Raw genomic sequence first — 17,832 nt, 5'->3', positions numbered from 1 at the left:
TAAACAAAATCTTTTTTTGTTTGAAATATGTCTTTTTAATGATGTGCTTTTATGTAATGTGTGTGTGTGTGTGCGTGTGCGCGCAAAAGGGGGAAGGAGAAGAGAAAGATGCAAAAATGTTAAATGTAACAGGAGTAGTCTTAAGGGACCAAAGACGGAGTGAGACAAAAACTTGCATGTGAACAATGAGTAAATGAATACTCGTAGCTTATTGGTGATAGTGTCGATCGTGTGTGTCCTGGAAAGATGTATAAAGACACACACACACACACACACACACACACACACACACACACACACACATTTTATGGTGGTAAGAGCGAATGAGACGTGCTGGTAGACGTGTTGTGCGAGCTAGTAGAGAATATACATGGAAATGGCAATGTCCCTCAGCCTGGCATATTTTGGGCGAGCGCGAGCGCCCAAAATATGGCAGCCATTTCAAATTGGCGATCTGTAACCAGCATAAATATTATACGCTCTCCCTCTCTATCTCTCTCTCTTCTCTCTCAGTGATGGGGTTCTTAGATGATCTCTCGTGCGCCACTCTGGGCACACAGACACACACAGAGAGATGGAAACGAGAAGCAAAGCTTTTTCACCACCCACCGATAATCTTCTCGAGGATGGAGGAGCAGCAAGCTGGACCTGTCAGCCCCTTTTGTTTTGTTTTGTGGAATCGATGCGGGTGCTTGACACCCCTACATCACACAGGACCCTACACCCTCATCCCGGAATCACATAGGCCCCCTTTCTGATTGAAGAGATGAGGAATCATCTGTAGAAGATAATGCAGAGTTTGGTTCGAAGAAAGGTGGCGATTGAGAGAGGGCTTCCGTACATTGCATCATTGAAAGAAGAGGTGAATCTTAAAACCCAGGGCCAGTCGCAAACTGTAGGGAATTGCATGCAACTTCATCAAAGATGGATGTGCCTTGAAGCACAGCCAGATGTGAAGACAACATTGCTGCCTAGCAGAAGCAACATAAGCCAGAACTCATCAAATTATGCCAGTTTAGTTGCTGATTTCGTGGCCTCCCTTAAAGCATGTGCCCAGAAAAAGGATTTACAAAAAGGAAGTGAAAATCACACTAATATCGTTAGATTAGGGTTGCTTCAAAACAATGTTTTTCTTTGTAGTACATTGGTCAGTATGTATTCCAAATGCGGCGCACTTGAAAAGGCACAAGAAGTGTTCGATGAGCTTCCTGTTAAAAACACCATCACTTGGAATGCACTAATTGCAGGCTATGCTCAACGCGAGCATAGTGTGGAAGCGTTAAAATGCTTCGAACGGATGAAAGCAGGGGGATTCAAGCCAGATGCATTCACCTTCTCTTGTGTATTGAGAGCCTGTAGCAGCTTGAAAGCAGTAGATATGGGCAAGGAAATTCATGAGAAAATTGCAAAAGAGGGTTTGCTCGGAAAAGATATTGTACTTGCCAATGGGTTGATAGATATGTATGCGAAATGTGGCGCACTCGACAAAGCACATGAAGTTTTCAGTCAGCTTCTGGTTTGCAATCTAGTCTCTTGGAATGCACTCTTAGCAGGATATTCCCAACATGGTCATGGTAAGGAAGCCTTGAGATTGTATGAACGAATACAATCAGGAGGGTTCTCTCCAAATGCTGTCACCTTTGTGTGCACCTTGAAAGCTTGTGGCAATGTAGGAAATTTGGATAAAGGTCAAGAGTTACACGCTCACATTGTGAAAGACAATTTGGAGAAAGAAAATGTAGCAGTAGCAAATGCGCTAGTTGACATGTACGCTAAATGTGGAGCAGTTGCACAAGCACAAACAGTGTTTGAAGAGCTGCCATTTAGAGACACAGTCACGTGGACTGCACTCATTGCTGGCTATGCTCGACATGGGCATGGAAAGGAAGCATTGAGCTGTTTCAAGCGGATGCAATTAGGGGGATTCCCTCCTGATGCAGCGACTTTGTCGTGCATTTTGAAAGCTTGTAGTAGCATAGGAGCTTTAGACAGCGGCCATGAAATTCATTCTCAAATTGTGAGAGAGTATCCACTAGAATTGAATGATATAGTCGCCAATGCACTTATTGATATGTACGCAAAATGTGGGGCTCTCGAAAAAGCGGAGGAAGTGTTTAACAAACTTCCATGTCCAGATGTAGTTGCTTGGACTGCACTGATTGGAGGATATGCTCAGCATAGGTATGGGAATGAAGCACTGGATTGCTTTAGAAGAATGCAAATAGAGAGCCTCTCCCCAGATGGGGTGACCTTTGCTTGCAGCTTGAAAGCCTGTGGCAGCATTAAAGATTTAGCCAAGGGCCAACAAATTCATTCTCAGATCGTCAGACAGCGATCTTTGGAGAAGCATTTTGTGGTATTCAATTCACTCATAGACATGTACACAAAGTGTGGGGAGCTTGAAAGCGCACAAAATGTTTTTGATGAGCTTTCTAACCGTAATGTTGTTTCGTGGAATGCTATTTTGTCAGGCTTAATCCAATATGGACGTTGTAGGGATGCTATAACTTTGTATGAGCAAATGCTATCAAAGGATGTGTCTCCTGATGTGGCCACCTATGCTTGCATTTTGAAAGCTTGTGGTGACATTGGAGATTTAGATAGAGGCCAAGAGATCCATGGTCACATAATGAAAGAGCGTCTTCTAGAAAAGCATATTGTCGTTGCAAATGCTCTTGTAGACATGTATGCTAAGTGTGGTGTGCTTGCATTGGCAAGGGAGGTGTTTGATGAGCTTCCAATGCGAGACATAATCTTGTGGACTGCATTGATTGCAGGCTACGTTGAACATGGACTCCATGAAGAGGCTATCAGCTGCTTTGAACAAATGCAAGTAGAGGGGTTTTATCCAGATGCTGTTGCTTTTGCATCCATTTTGAAATCTTGTGGGAGCGTGGGAGCTGCTTATAGAGGACTAGATGTTCATGCTGAGATTGCGAAAAGTGCAACATTAGAACATGATCTTGTTGTTGCCATTGCATTGATTGATTTCTATGCCAGTTGTGGCATGATTGGAGAAGCCCAGATGTTCTTCGACAAGTTGTCGGTGCGGGATGTGGTCTTATGGAGTGCACTCATGGTAGGATATGCCCAGGTTGGAAAGGAAGATGTAGTTTTGGATTTGTTGGATAGGATGATTGAAGAGGGTATTAAACCAGATACGGTCACATTCACCATCATTCTTAATACATGCAGTCACAGGGGCCTTTTGGATACTGGTCAAATGTACTTTGAGATTATGAACAAAGTGTTTGGAATTCTTCCAACTGTGGAGCATTATACCATTATGATCGATTTATATGGCCGTGCAGGCCATTTGGAGAGAGCGTTTGCCGTGATTGAGAAGTGGCCTGTCTCTATATCCCTCACAATGTGGCATACATTGCTAGGTGCTTGTCGCAAGTGGGCTAACATGAAGCTTGGAACGAGGGCTTTTGAGCAGCTGCATGAAGCTGATGATGGATATTCTGTTGGTCTGAGCAATATTTTTGCAGTAACTGCTAGGAATGATTTAAGCCATATGAGAGAATTTGCAAGCATGGGAGAAGATGTATTTGAGGAGCTGATATGAATTGTGTGCAGCAAATTATCACACTAGTTATCTCTCACTATTGAGGCACTTTGTATCATAGAATTTATGGTCACATGGAACACAAAATGAGAGTGGCGAACAGGGAATCGGAACATCCCTTGTGAGGACATACAATTGTCACATGGAAGGGGGACCGGAACAGGTAAAGGGAACGTGGAAAGCCAAAAATGGCCATTCCATGTGACTATGATAGCACATGTGAGAGGGGAACCTTTTGATGGCCTTTTGGCCATGTGCTTGTATCATGTTGGCAGTGTTTGGTAAAAATGATTATACCAACCATACAAAATTCCTTCATATAGGTGGAATTTTTGAAATTTTAGTCTCATTTTTTCACTATTTTACGCAAATTTTGCTCCTAACCAACATTCTCGAATTTTCAAGTGGCACGATTGTAGGATGAGGCACAATTTTCCCAAATATTGCACGCTGGGTGACCTCAGCATGAAATTGGGTAGTGAAAGTTATTTAGCTCAAAAACACCGAAAAAAGACAAGTTCTTGAAAGGTTCACGTCGTCAAATAGTTTTTACCTAATGCAAGACCTACCACCGTCTGAATCTGTAAACTAGAGGAGAGAACACAATTCAATACGGCATAACTAGAAACATAATAAGCAAAAGGAATCTAACTCAACCAAGATTGACTCATTCTATTTGACAGGTTGAAGTATAAAGAGTAATGCAACATCAGGTTTGTCTGTTCTAATTAGCATACTGAGCTTTTTTTTTTGCTAACTTCCACTCACAGCATACCATAGTATGCTAATTAGCATATACAGTATACAGGAAGCTGCCATGTTTTCTCCTTGAAACTAGCAATGGTATGCTCATCAGCATATTGTCTATGCCAACTGACAATATGTCAACTGGCATATACAATATTTTAATTAGCATACATGCTATGCTAATTAGCATTCCTTCAATTAGCATATTGTGGATTTTTGTTTTTGCTAACTTCCACTCACAGCATAGTATGCTAATTAGCATACATAGTATATAGAAAGCTGCCATCCCTTCTTGAAACCAGCATACAATATGCTAATTAGCATACATGATATGCTTATTAGCATACATAATATACAAAGAGTTGTTATCTCTTCTCCTTAAAACCAGTAAAGGTATGCTAATTAGCATACTGTCTATGCCTACTGGTATAGACAGTATGATAATTAGCATACCTTCAATTGGCCTATTGTACATTCTTTTTTGTGCTAACTTCCACTCATTATAGTATGTTAATTAACATACATAATATACACAAAGCTGCCATCCCTTCTCCTTGAAACCAACAAACCTATGTTAATTAGCATACTGTTTATGCCAGTTAACTATGCTAATTAGCATACACAGGATGCAGAGACCTATCATCTCTTTTCTTTGAAACCATCAAAGATATGCTTATTAACATACTGTTTATGCCAACTGGCAAAAACAGTATGCTTATTAGCATACTATGTATGCTAATTAGTATACCTTCAATTAGCATACTATGAATTTTTGTTTGTGCTAACTTTCACTCACAACATAGTATGCTAATTAGACCACACAGTATACAGAAAGTTGTCATCTCTTCTCCTTAAAACTAGCAAAGGTATGCTAATTAGTATATTGTTTATGCCAACTGGCATAAACAATATGCTAATTAGAATACACAGTGAGCTGAAAGCTGTTATCTCTTCTCCTGAAACCAGCAAGGTATGCTAATTAGCATACACAATATACAGAAAGCTGCCATCTCTTCTCCTGAAACCAGCAAGGTATGTTAATTAGCATACACAATATACAGAAAGCTGCCATCTCTTCTTCCCTAAACCAGTAAGGGTATGCTAATTAGCATTCCACTCACAACATAGTATACTAATCAGCATACATAGTATACAGAAAGCTGCCATCTCTTCTCCTTGAAAACCAGCAAAGTTATGCTAATTAGCATATTGTTTATGCTAACTAGCACATATAAGTTTATGCTAATCAGCATAAACAGTATGCTAATTATCATTAGCATACACATTATACAAGAAGATGCCATCTCTTCTCCTTGAAAACTAGCAAAAGGTATGCTAATTAGAACATTGTGTATGCTAACTAGCATTAACTGTATGCTAATTAGCATACCATTTATGCTAACTAGCATAGCCACAGAACACAATTAGCATATCTTCTTATTATCATATTGTGAAAGCCACTGGCCTTCTTTATACACATCTTTCCAAACCTTGATGCCTTTCTTATAAGCTGGGTGTGCCTTCTTTTACAGTTTCCATTTATATTTGTGGGCTACCTGCCCAAACCATATGGAGTCCTGCTGTTAAAAGCGTAAATTGTAAGAGACCAAAGGAGGCGGACTTTGAGCTTGTTTGATCACCTATCTAAAGTTCTACATTTTCTTGATGAGCTTAGATCCTTAGACCCCACTGTGATAGACACCAAAGCCATGTATACACAAAGCACACAAGAGACAAAAGATACCCAAGTTTTTGATAAAATTGCATTATCTCCAAGCAAGAAGTATATTGAAGATGCAGTGATTACAACTTAAAAGTTGAAGGGCATGCTATTATAGATTGCTTCATAGATTTCTGTGTTGATTGTGTACACTTGTCGTCTCCTTGGGATGTGCTCCATGGGTATTTTGATACACCGTACCAGATGTGAAAGTACGTGGACGATGGGCTGCTTGTGGTCTAGATTGAAGGTGTATGCATCCAATTGCTCGTAATACAGACCTTCCACAACATATGAGCCTCAATCAATTGCATTGCCCCACTCATCGAGGTACCCCTTCTCCACCTTCTCCTTTGCTGCAACACACTTGACCAGGTAGAAATCCACATCCTCAACGTTCGTCGAAGCATCCGGATTTACAGCAAATGTGTCGCCAACACATAGAGCGCTACTCAACACATCATGATGACCTTTGTATGTGAAGTCATCGTAGGTGGTTGCTTCATATTCCGGCTCAGAATCTGACACAGCCTCATCAGGTAATGGCAGTAGAGTATGATAATCCCAAGGCTGCACGTGAGCTTTATTGACGTAGCGATTCCATCTTCTGTGCATGCATGAATCACAGAAGCATGCCAAGGCTCTTGTTGCAAGGGCAGTTGGATCCCTAGGGTTGTGACCATGAAAAGCATGCAGAGAGCAAGTTTTTGCCACAGTGGCACAATTCCACTTCACCTCCCTTTTCACTTCCCCCTCTTTAACCTCCCAGAACACACGGGCACATTCCCTTTCTTTTGAAGGATAGTGTGAAGGTGCTCCCTGCGACAGGTTGGCTTGGCAATAAGCAACCACATCAACTGCACACCGCAAAATAGCTCCATTAGGTTTTAGTTGTTCATGGGTCAAGGTTCTTTTCACAAGTGCTTCTGCACCATCATGCTCTCCCTTGCTGTGCCCTGATCCAAAGAAGAACCAGCTCATCCCCATCTCTGTGAGTCCACCATATCTTGCAACGAAGTAAAAAAGGCCTGGCTCCCTTGAACTGTGAGGCCGCACCATCAAACCATGCCCAATGTTGCTTAGGAGCAACACCCTCTTGTTGTAACCAGTCACGGTGTAGCATGAAGCACTGTTGCACGAACAACGTGTCATGCACCTTGCCATCTGATATGAAGAAGTGGATGGTTTTGACTACCTCCCCTTTCCTGCGGTAGTATGTTATGTGTACAAAAATTGCTACTTGACTAAAGTGCCAATGCATTGATTGAATCTCATTTTGTTCCTTGAAGGCATAATTCTCTACAAAATCAACAACTGACACGATGACATCGCCCGGGAATCGAAGAAGGCAATCCTTGAATTGTTGTCCTTGCCATCGAGCCACATAGTTATGAGTGATAAAGAGCTCCAACTTGGTCTTCAAGAGTTGAAGAAACTCCCAGCACTGCATTTCTTTGTGCAAAAGATCTTTTCTTTTGTTATTATTTCCATGCTTGTCTTGATCTTGTACATATGCAAATACTTTCACATTAATTCTATTACCTGGCTTTGCTGTCTCCAAGCAGCATAATTCCAACCTATTCACTCCACATGTCAAACACTCTCCCATCAGGCATTCCCTTCTATGGAGAACTGCATCTACGGGCTTTGGACAGAGAACAGATTCCCACATATGTGTGACACCTTTGAATGTGTGATGTGAAGCCAAGCAACCCTTGCTAAGGTTCTCACCTGGGGCACACATACTGCATATACAGTCACAACCTGCTCTATGCAGCCCAAAAGCATGAGAGCGTATGTGGTTCAGTGTGTCCAGTGTGTCCTTCAAAAAAGACATTTGCACATGGTATTCGCAGCAGCATGTGTATCCATCCTTCAACCGCCTACAAAAGAATGGCTTCAACATCTCAAACATTCTCATGCCAATCTTGCAATCTGGATGTTTTTCCTTGAATCTATGAAATAACTCAACCTGCAACATCCAAATGATGATCAGTATTCAGATTTCTAACTAGGACATCCAACAATTTTTGAAAAACAAATCATAGTGTTAAATAGCACAATCAACATCCTAATGTGCATGCAACAACATATGTTAACTAGCATAAAGAGTGTTAGTTAGCATATATCTTGTGTTTACCAGGTAACTCTGTATGCTAGGTAGAGCACAAGTCATGCTAACTAGCATAGACCATATGCTAACTAGCATACTCATTAGGACACCCATCATGGTGTTGAGCATACTAGGTGTTAACTAGTAGAAATTATGTTAATTAGCATACATCTTTTGCTGACTAGCTAACTCTGTATGCTAGGTACAACACAAGGCATGCTAACTAGCATACTCCATATGCTAACTAGCATACCTAGCCCATCTGCTAGTTCTAACTAGCATAGAGCTTGTCTTAAATAGCATACCCATGATGCTAGTGAGCATACTAGTTGTTATCTAGCATAAGTGGTGTTAACTTGCATACTTTTTGTGTTGACCAACTAGCTCTGTATGCTATTTAGAACTCAAGGCCTGGTAACTAGCATACTCCATATGCTACCTAGCAAACTCCATGTGCTAACTAGCATAATCACTTTTTGTTAGACAACGTACTTATCATGCAATTGAGCATACTAGGTATGTAACTAGCATACCAGGTATGTTAATTAGCATACATATTGTGTTAACCAACTAGCTCTGTATGCTATTTAGGACCCAAGGCATGCTAACTACCATACTCCATATGCTAACTAGCACAGTCTATATGCTAACTAGCATACTCCAAATGCTAACTATCATACTCACTATGCTAACTAGTATACGCTTTAGGACACCCATCATGTTATTGAGCATACGAGGTGCTAACTAGCATAAATGATGTTAATTAGCATACATCTTGTAGAACATAAGATGTATGCTAGGTAGAACACAAGGCATGCTAACTAGCATACTCCTTATGCCAACCAACATACTCCATTAACTAACTAGCATACCCAGCCCAACTACTAGTTCTAACTAGCATAACCCTTGTCTTAAATAGCATACCCATCATGCTAGTGAGCATACTAGGTGTTAACTAGCATAAGTGGTGTTAACTAGCATAAGTGGTGTTAACTTGCATACCTTTTGTGTTGGCCAACTAACTCTGTATGCTATTTAGAACTGAAGGCCTACTAACTAGCATACTCTATATGCTACCTAGCAAACTCCATATGCTAACTAGCATAATCACTTTCTATTAAACAACGTACTTATCATGCAATTGAGCATACTAGGTATGTAACTAGCATACTAGGTTTGCTAACTACCATACTAGGTATGTTGATTAGCATACATATTGTGTTAACCAACTAGCTCTGCACCCTATTTAGAACCCAAGACATGCTAACTAGCATACTCCATATGCTAACTAGCATAGTCAATATGCTAACCAACACAATTCATATGCTAACTTGCAAAAGTCTACAGATCAGTATGCTATTGATCATCATATACAAGTTACTAAGCACTAGAGATGCAATGCATAAAATGCATAAGTTATGGTACAAGTATTTGATTGATCACCCGAGGCTCGTCTAGGAGGTGCACAGGGTGCTCTATATACCTTTTCCTCCCCATCCTCTTTCGACAAACATCCTTCTTGTTCGGTGAAACGCGAGTCTCCACTTTCCAAAATGTGTAGACCAATTCCTTAATTTCATCTGTGATAGGGCTATGATGGTGTTGCTTGTGACATGCAACCAATGAAAACAATCGACCATCAACATCAGGCTTCGCCTGTTGTGATCTCGCCTTGTGCAAGGCGCGATGATTAACATTTAGGACCCTGACAATTTTTGCAATAGGCATGTTTTTATTTGAATTCAACATCATCTGCAATGCTGCATTCTTAAAAAACAACTCCTCATTGGAACCTGGCTGCTTGACGGTAGCCAGTGTGCTGCGGACATTGGAGACAATTGCGGTCTGTACAGCAGCCTCCTCCTCGAAATACTCATCATGAATCACCCAAACATGTGGGTGTTGAGCAACAAGATTCCAGATTTTCCACTTTGCTTCTGGACTAAAACCTCCAGTCCTACTCTTGAAAGCTCTCACAATCTCCAAGGAGATTTTCTTTTTCTGCTCATTGTTGAGGGCATGATGTTGTCGCTCAAATTTCATTTGTTTTAACTCCCGTTTTTTCCTCTTTCTTACTCTCTCATATTCCCTGATTACAGAAAGAGTTGGATCTTGGGAGTTGTAATTCATTTCCTGTAGTGGCTCTCTTCTGCTTTTTCCTGAGAACTGTAGACGTGCATAATATGTTACTTATTTAAAATCACTTAAATGTATAGCTGTCAACACTTGATGTTTTAATACACACATACTATGAACAAAGGACCTCACAAAACTATAGATGTGACCAACAAAAACAATGATTTCATTTGGAGTGGGTGGGCTACACATAGGATTTGCTTACCATCACATTACAGTACGGCTCCATTTCCAGCATTGGAGCTAGTGGCAATAGTGTTGGTTGCTGGATATCCATTTCTGTAGGTTTGTGTAAGAATGAGAGAAAGAGCTCAGCTTTGACAACTCATCTCTCAGGCAGGATTCTCTATGTAAGGAGCGAACGAGAGAGAGAGAGAGAGAGAGAGAGAGAGAGAGAGAGAGAGAGAGAGAGAGAGAGAGAGAGAGAGAGAGAGAGAGAGAGAGAGAGAGAGAGACTCCCCATGTCGTCTTCAGTAACTGAAAACAGAAGCACATGAGGAGGGAAAATAAACTTTTTATGGAACATTTGAAATTCAAAGGACTTGCCCATCTGTTTTCAGTATATGCTAACAAGCACAAGTAACTAGCACTGTTTGAGACAACATATTCAGTGACACGTTAACATGCTTCTACCCGTGTGTATGTGTGTGTGAAGGGGGGGGGGGGGGAGAGAGAGAGAGAGAGAGAGAGAGAGAGAGAGAGAGGGGAGCTTTGAGAGGGAGAGAAAGAGAGAATATGGCTGCAGGTGCGATGGCAATAGGAGTAGAAGAGCAAGGTATGCTACAAAAAACGCGGCATACCGTGCTCTGTTCCTTTTTGAAATTTGTGTGGTAATCTCTGTGGTAATATTTGCAATAATATGCGCAGTAATATACATGGTAATATTTAATCTAGAAAAAAAAAATCATTCTCGCTCCCATTAGGAAGAGAATGGGCTCTAGGAGGACCTCTTTTTTTTTTAATAGCAAAACCCACAATAGGTGGGTGGAAAGATTATATTAAGAAAACCAAAAAAAAAAACCACCGGACCTGCTCAACTCGAGCCAGTAGGCCACCAACCAAGAGGCCAGATCAAAGACCCAAGGTACATCGGTTAACAAGGGGAGCCACCCCATCGCATCACAACAGAACTGACTATCAAGCAAAGGGCAAAGAGAAGAGCTTACAACCGCAAAAGGGTGGAGTCCTAGCCTCCATCACCAAAGGCCGATAGGGGTTTCCACCATGAGACTCCCATTGCCACTGGAAGACACCATGACCCCGATCAACAGACCATCATATGTCAAACCCTAAAAAAAATCCCATCAAGTTGCAACCATCAGATCGAACCCTCACGAGCCCACTGGATCAAGTCCCACAACTAGAACTGCCACAACTGACAAGCCACACAATCCATGCATCAAGTGCACCATCCCGAGCCAAAGCACGACCATCACAAATGACCACCAACCTGCCAGTGGCGTCGAAAAGAAGCCAGGTGAACAACACCGAGCCATGAACCCACACGACATCTCTGCAAGACCTCCCCAACCAAACCTTGCAAATGATTTTCCCCTGCAAGAGGGGCAGGTAGCCGCACAGCCTGGGTATAAAAATATGAGCTTCACCTGAGCCACCCCATCCAGCGAGGCCGGGTAGAAGCAGTCGAAGCCTCCATCTCCGAAGCCTTCCTGCTCTCAAACTCAAGGAACCCCAGCTCGGCAGACCCTCAACCTGCAGGTCATTCAACGCTTTGCAAGCATGCATTGCCAAGCCCCCAGACAACCCACCTAAGGGCCCCCCAACCCACATTGTCGTGCCATGGAACGTACATAGTGTGAAATAAAAACATTCTCCTCACTCTTGACACTTCTCAATGTATACAAATAAAAGCAATCATGTACATACTCTGATGTATGTTGAAGCGTCTACTGCAGTCATTATCATGTACATACCTATCCGAGGAGTCGTGGCCCTGGATGTGGCGCATTTGCGTGCTTTTCCACTTGATAAGATGATTAATTTGGTTTGACAATGTACATAGTCCAAGTGTTTCATGGTGGCACACTCATCTCGCCTATAAAGTCTGATGCGGGCAAAAACTGCCAAAAATAGCAGCTAACAGGTGTCGTTGCAGAATTGCATGGAAAGTGACCCAAAATGGTATATTGATGAAAATTGATGCATATCTATGATTTTTATGCTTATGTGAGTGATCCCACAAATTTAGGGATTTTTTTGACTCCAATTGGGATTTTTCGCATAAAAAATGGCATTTTTTTGGGTTAAAAATGACCTACTTTTGGTCCAAAGTGGCAAAATGGCCCAAAAATTGACACATCAGCTGAAAATGCCATGGGTAAGATAGAGAAGGCTTCTTTTCACAGAAAAAACCTGCAATTTGTCACTACTGTGTAATGGCTTCCATGGTTGCCCAATCTATGTGTGTTGCAGTCCCGCCTCTTTGCAATCTGGTATCTGAGCTTGTGAGGGAGTGAATTAGGGTTTCCCCTTACCAAAATGGTGTGTGGGATTCACTTTAGAAGCTCATAAATCTTTGCAAAATCAGAAAATTATTGTTGTGAAGGTGGAAGCTGGAGCATTCCTTTCAACTGTTTGATGTTACGACTATGTAATTGGGGGCGAGGCTACATGATACCATGAAAGAGGTTTGGGTTTTGATTGAGAATTGTGCTTGTATGAGCATCGAGGTTTCATGGCTGAAACATTAGTGTTTTTCAATGGTCTTTTTAAGTGAAATTGAATGTGATTTGGTGATCTTCTCATCCTAATATCGACTACGAGAACAAGCAGACTTCAAGCACGATAGGAAAGAGGGTTTGTGACTTTGCTGTTACGAACGCTCTTAGATTTTCTGTCACCCTTAGAAAGAGGGTTGGTGATTCTCCACAAAAACTTTCTCCCAAAGTGTTTGTGACTCTCATCACGAACTCTCATAGCCAGAGGTTCTGCACCTTTCCAGCTAGACCGCACACATTCCGACATTTCTGGTGAACCCGACGTGAAGCAGCTGGGATGGGGGTTCAAGAACTTGTTTTGAAAGGTTTAATTACAAATAATTAAATCTATGGACCAACAAGAGCAACAAGGCATGCGTTTTGATCAAGGCACAATGAAAACGTTTCAAGCATTCGCCATGTTTATGCAACAACAACAGGCTGCAGAAAGAAGGGAGGTGTCAACAACGAAAGCCCTTCAAGCTATTGTGAACAAAATGGAAAATTTTGAAGGGAAATATGTCAAAAAGTTTCTTCATGGTTATTTAAAGGAGATGGAGCTACAATGGGTTCCAGAGGTGGACATGATTCATAGTTTGTTGTGGTCCTCGAGATTAGAGACCATGTAAGGGGAATCAGGGAGGAGCATGGAGAAGGTTGGGAGCAATTCAAATTAGCCCTAAAGGAGGACTCTGAGAGGGTTACAAAAAGGACCTTCTTGGAATGGGTTGCAAATCCAAAAGAAGGACTTTCATCACCGAACTGTTGAGAGAGTTTGAGCGGCGCTATGCTCAACTGTCAGGAACAGAGCGGGCTACTTTGGATAGTGAAAAGACCGAATTGTTCCTTCAAGCTGCAAGTCATGAGATCCAAGAAAAGCTAGAGCTACTCCTTGAAGACAAGAATACAGAATAGGGTCTAAAGGCTGAGTGGAAAGAGGTTGAAGACGCAGTCTCATTGCTTGCTAAGAGGGCAACGTCGTAGGGACAAGATGGTGGTGAATGGTAGTACTTCTCCTCCTAGCACGTCAGAGATTCCACCAAAGCCTACTATTGTGAGTCCAAAAGGTGATAATTCAATGCTTGATGATCTTGTTAAGGGCATGCGAGAAATGAAGTTAAAGCTAACAAGGCTTGAAGAGAAAGGACAACCTGCTGCAAGACAAAAATCCCAAAGCAAAGAAGGATTTGTGCATAGATGCATATGGTGATATGGCACAGACCATGGCAAAAGGGATTGTGATAGCTTTAGTGATGCCTTAAAAAGAGATCTTGTGTTTTTTAAGGATGGCAAGATCCATTGCGGGAGACAGGTATGCCATTAGGAACTAACTTTGGAAAAGGAGGTATGCGGACGTTAGTGGAGGATATTGCAACTAGTCATGCTATTTCTACAGTGGAGGCTTCTACCTATGGGGCAACGATAGAGCTAATTCCAAAGAAAGTGTTAAAGTATACTCCAGATGATTTTGAGGAGGTTGATAGCTTGTGACCATATGCAGTAGCCTCAGCCAAAAAAGGGAAGGTAACTAAACAGGTATTACATGAAGCCAGTGATTACATACGCCATACAACAGGTTGGGATGACCCTGTGGACTTTTTATCAGTGCATGCCTATCTTGCAAAATGCTATAACAATGAAGCAATTGTGGAAGAGAAAAGCAGATGTGAGAATGGAGATGCAGGTCCTTCTACTTCAAAGAGGGTTACAAGAGCTGGTGGAAGAAAGGATCCAGGACCTTCTTATGAGGCTCCACCACATGTGTCTCCTCCTCCTGAGATTCCTATGGAGGAGGCATCTACAGGGAAGAAGAAAGAGCGAGGAAAAGCTAACGCAAAAGGCCCTTCATACAAACTACAATCTGACATTGAAGCTACCACAAACTTGAAGCGGTATTGGAGGAAAGGATTTTGAATAACAAAGTTGAGTTTACCTTGGGTGAAGTTCTTGGCATTGCTAAACGCGAGTTTCATGAAGAAATCATAGATATCATAAAAAGAAAGAGGCAAACTCTCATTGAGTCTATTCCTCCACAGTCTGAGGGTGAAGGGGAGTCACTTAAGGCACATGGAATACATGTCCAAGAGAGTGATTGTGATGAAAATGTGGTAGGATGCTACCAGTCTTCTCAAAGAGATGCACATGCTAGATTTGCAGATGATGATGATGATGATGATGATGATGAAGCCTCCTATAAAAGCCACTACTCCAAAAGTCATTGGACAAGAGCTACAACAAAAACCTTAGTCAAGGTGGGTATCTTGAGGAGCCATATGTTGCATTGATAGATCATGGCTCTGAGATCAATCTTATGTCCAAGAGTCTTTACATGAAGGGTAAGTGGCCGATAGACACAGACCATGGGTGTATGATTAGAGATGCAAATAACTCATCAGGAGAGCTGTATGGGGCTTGTCCAAATGTGAAAGTGACGATTGGTAATGTGAAGGATGAGCAAAATTTCTTTGTGCAGGAGATGTCTACCTGTCCTCTTATCCTTGGGGAGCCATACATCACAACCGTTCGCATGAAAACAAAGGTCTGGATGATGGTTCTGCTTATGCTAGGGTAAAGAGCAGAGATGGGAAGCGAGATGTGCAATTTTTGACTCTGTGTGTGAATCACGAGAGGAAACGCAATAATCTTCGTGAGTATCCTCTACCAAAAGCGAACAAAGAGTTCAAAGAATACATGGAGACAAGGGGTTTTGGCCATGTACCATTGTGAAGTGGGATTGCAATGATACAAGAAGAAAAAGATTCTCGGCTGACCCAAAGTGAGAAGAAGCTTTTTCTACAGGTTTCCAGAGATTAACAGAACATGGGCAGTATGTTTTATGAAGCTTGAGGATATGAAAAGAAGTGCACGACAATATATATATAGTGTACAAAAATAAATGGTGTCATAGAGGATAGTGAATACATTTCAAGTTTCTTTGAACAAGTTTCTCATGTAGATAATATGCTTGAGCTTGAAGCTATAATGGATTCTAGCATGCAAGATGGAACCCACATTGTGGAAGTATGCTCTATGGAAATGTATGATGTGATTGAGGCTTTTGAAGATCGAAAAGATTTCAATGCTAATGAAGGACCGGAAGTGGAGACCAAGTACAAAACGGTGGCAAAGAAAGTGAGACCAGTGACCTTACCTTTACCATCAGATTGCAAGAAAAAGATAGAGCAAGCTTCTTTGCAGCCGAGTCTCAAGGATCCAAAAAGAACTGGACACAAGCTCACAATGGAATCCCTAAAATAGATAAAAGTTGACCGTGAGGAGTTTTTAACAAAAGAAGAGAAGAAGAGTTTTAAAGAAATGCTTTCAAGACATGGTAAGGCTTTTGCTTTCCAGCCACATGAGATAGGGTGTGTTGATCCTAATGTTGTTGCACCTATGGTGATCTTCACTATCCCTCATGTACCTTGGAATCTACGCCCAATTCGGTTCCAAAAGCACATTTGCCAAAGTTAATAGAGCTACTCAATGAAAAGATTAGCATGGGTATCTTGGAGCCTTCTTGTGCACCATATTCAAACACGTGGTTCACTGTGCCTAAGAAGAATGGAGCTTTGCGGTTCATGCAAGATATGAAACCTATAACCAAGGTTACCATCAGGAATGTGGGTACAGGACCTATAGTGGATGAATTTACAGAGGTGTTTGCAGGAAGGTCAATTTACTCAATGGGAGATCTCTATTCAGGGTACGATCAATTTCAGCTAGATGTTGAGAGTAGATATCTGACAACTATGAAAACACCTTTGGGACTGGTAAGGATGTGTACCTTACCGCAAGGAGCAACAAATTCAGTTGCGAGTAGATATCTGACGACTATGAAAACACCTTTGGGACTGGTAAGGATGTGTACCTTACCGCAAGGAGCAAAAAATTCAGTTGCACATATGATGAATAAGGTTCTACGTGACTTCGTACCTCAAATCACAATGCCATTTCTTGATGATGTGTCCATCAAAGGATGTGAAGACAAAGATAAAGATGAAGCTATGGATTCAAGGGGGTGCCGTAAGTTTGTTGCAAACCATATCGAATATTGTGAGAAGATTTTGTCAAAGCTGGAAGAAGTTAATCTTACCCTGTCAGGGCAAAAATATGTATTTGGTGTTAATGAAGTGTTGATTGTGGGGCATATGTGTGGTCCTTATGGTAGAAGGCCTTGTCCAAACAAGATGGATGCAATCAAAAACATGAAAGAAACATGTACAACTATAACTGAAGTTTAAAGATTTCTTGGTGCTTGCGTCTTCTTTTTTATTTGGATACCACATTATGCACATGTAGCAGATTCCCTTTATAGGTTATTGAGAAAGAATTAGAAGTTTTGATGGGAAGAAGAGCACACAAAAGCCATGAGAAAGCTAAAGAAGCTACTTCTTTCATCACCAACCTTGAGAAAAGGTAGACTATGCATGTGAGAGACCTATCATTGTGAGAGTGGACACGAGTCCTACAGGGATAGGATGGATAGTAGGGCAAGATGATGATGAAGGAAAAAGGTATGTGGTACGATTTGGAGCCAAGAGTTTGAGTTCTCACCAACGAGATTATGCACAAGTAAAAAGGGAACTATGGGGGGTGGTTACAACATTGAGGTATGACAAGGAGTACTTGATAGGGGAACCAATGGTTGTGGAAACTGATTGTTTGCCTCTTCTTGGAATGATCACAAACTGTTCGACTCCTAATATTGCAATGCTGCGATGGATAGCCTACATAAAGTCCTTGAATCCTGAGTTCAAGTATATTGCAGGGAAAGACAATCCAATGGAAAATATTATAAGACCTAGGGTAACTGAACCTGGGATCCTCC

General features: G+C 41.5%; 1 protein-coding gene and 1 pseudogene across 1 annotated transcript; one reads left to right on the top strand and one right to left on the bottom strand.

The window, feature by feature from the left end:
- The first annotated feature begins 368 nt into the window (after positions 1–368).
- On the top strand, positions 369–3,918 carry LOC147449007 (pentatricopeptide repeat-containing protein At2g03380, mitochondrial-like). Its single transcript, XM_086521391.1, has one exon. It carries the CDS (start codon positions 791–793, stop codon positions 3,569–3,571), a length of 2,781 nt encoding a protein of 926 aa, XP_086377517.1. The 5' UTR covers positions 369–790; the 3' UTR covers positions 3,572–3,918.
- A 2,210-nt stretch (positions 3,919–6,128) lies between these two features.
- LOC147449006 (uncharacterized) lies at positions 6,129–6,653 on the bottom strand (annotated as a pseudogene).
- Positions 6,654–17,832: the final 11,179 nt, after the last annotated feature.

Source organism: Adiantum capillus-veneris, chromosome 10 (genome assembly GCF_014529385.1).
Source record: "Adiantum capillus-veneris isolate H3 chromosome 10, ASM1452938v2, whole genome shotgun sequence".
Classification (NCBI taxonomy): Eukaryota; Viridiplantae; Streptophyta; class Polypodiopsida; order Polypodiales; family Pteridaceae; genus Adiantum; species Adiantum capillus-veneris.
Note: the sequence above shows the minus strand (reverse complement) of the source record. Positions and strands in the feature narration are given on the sequence as shown.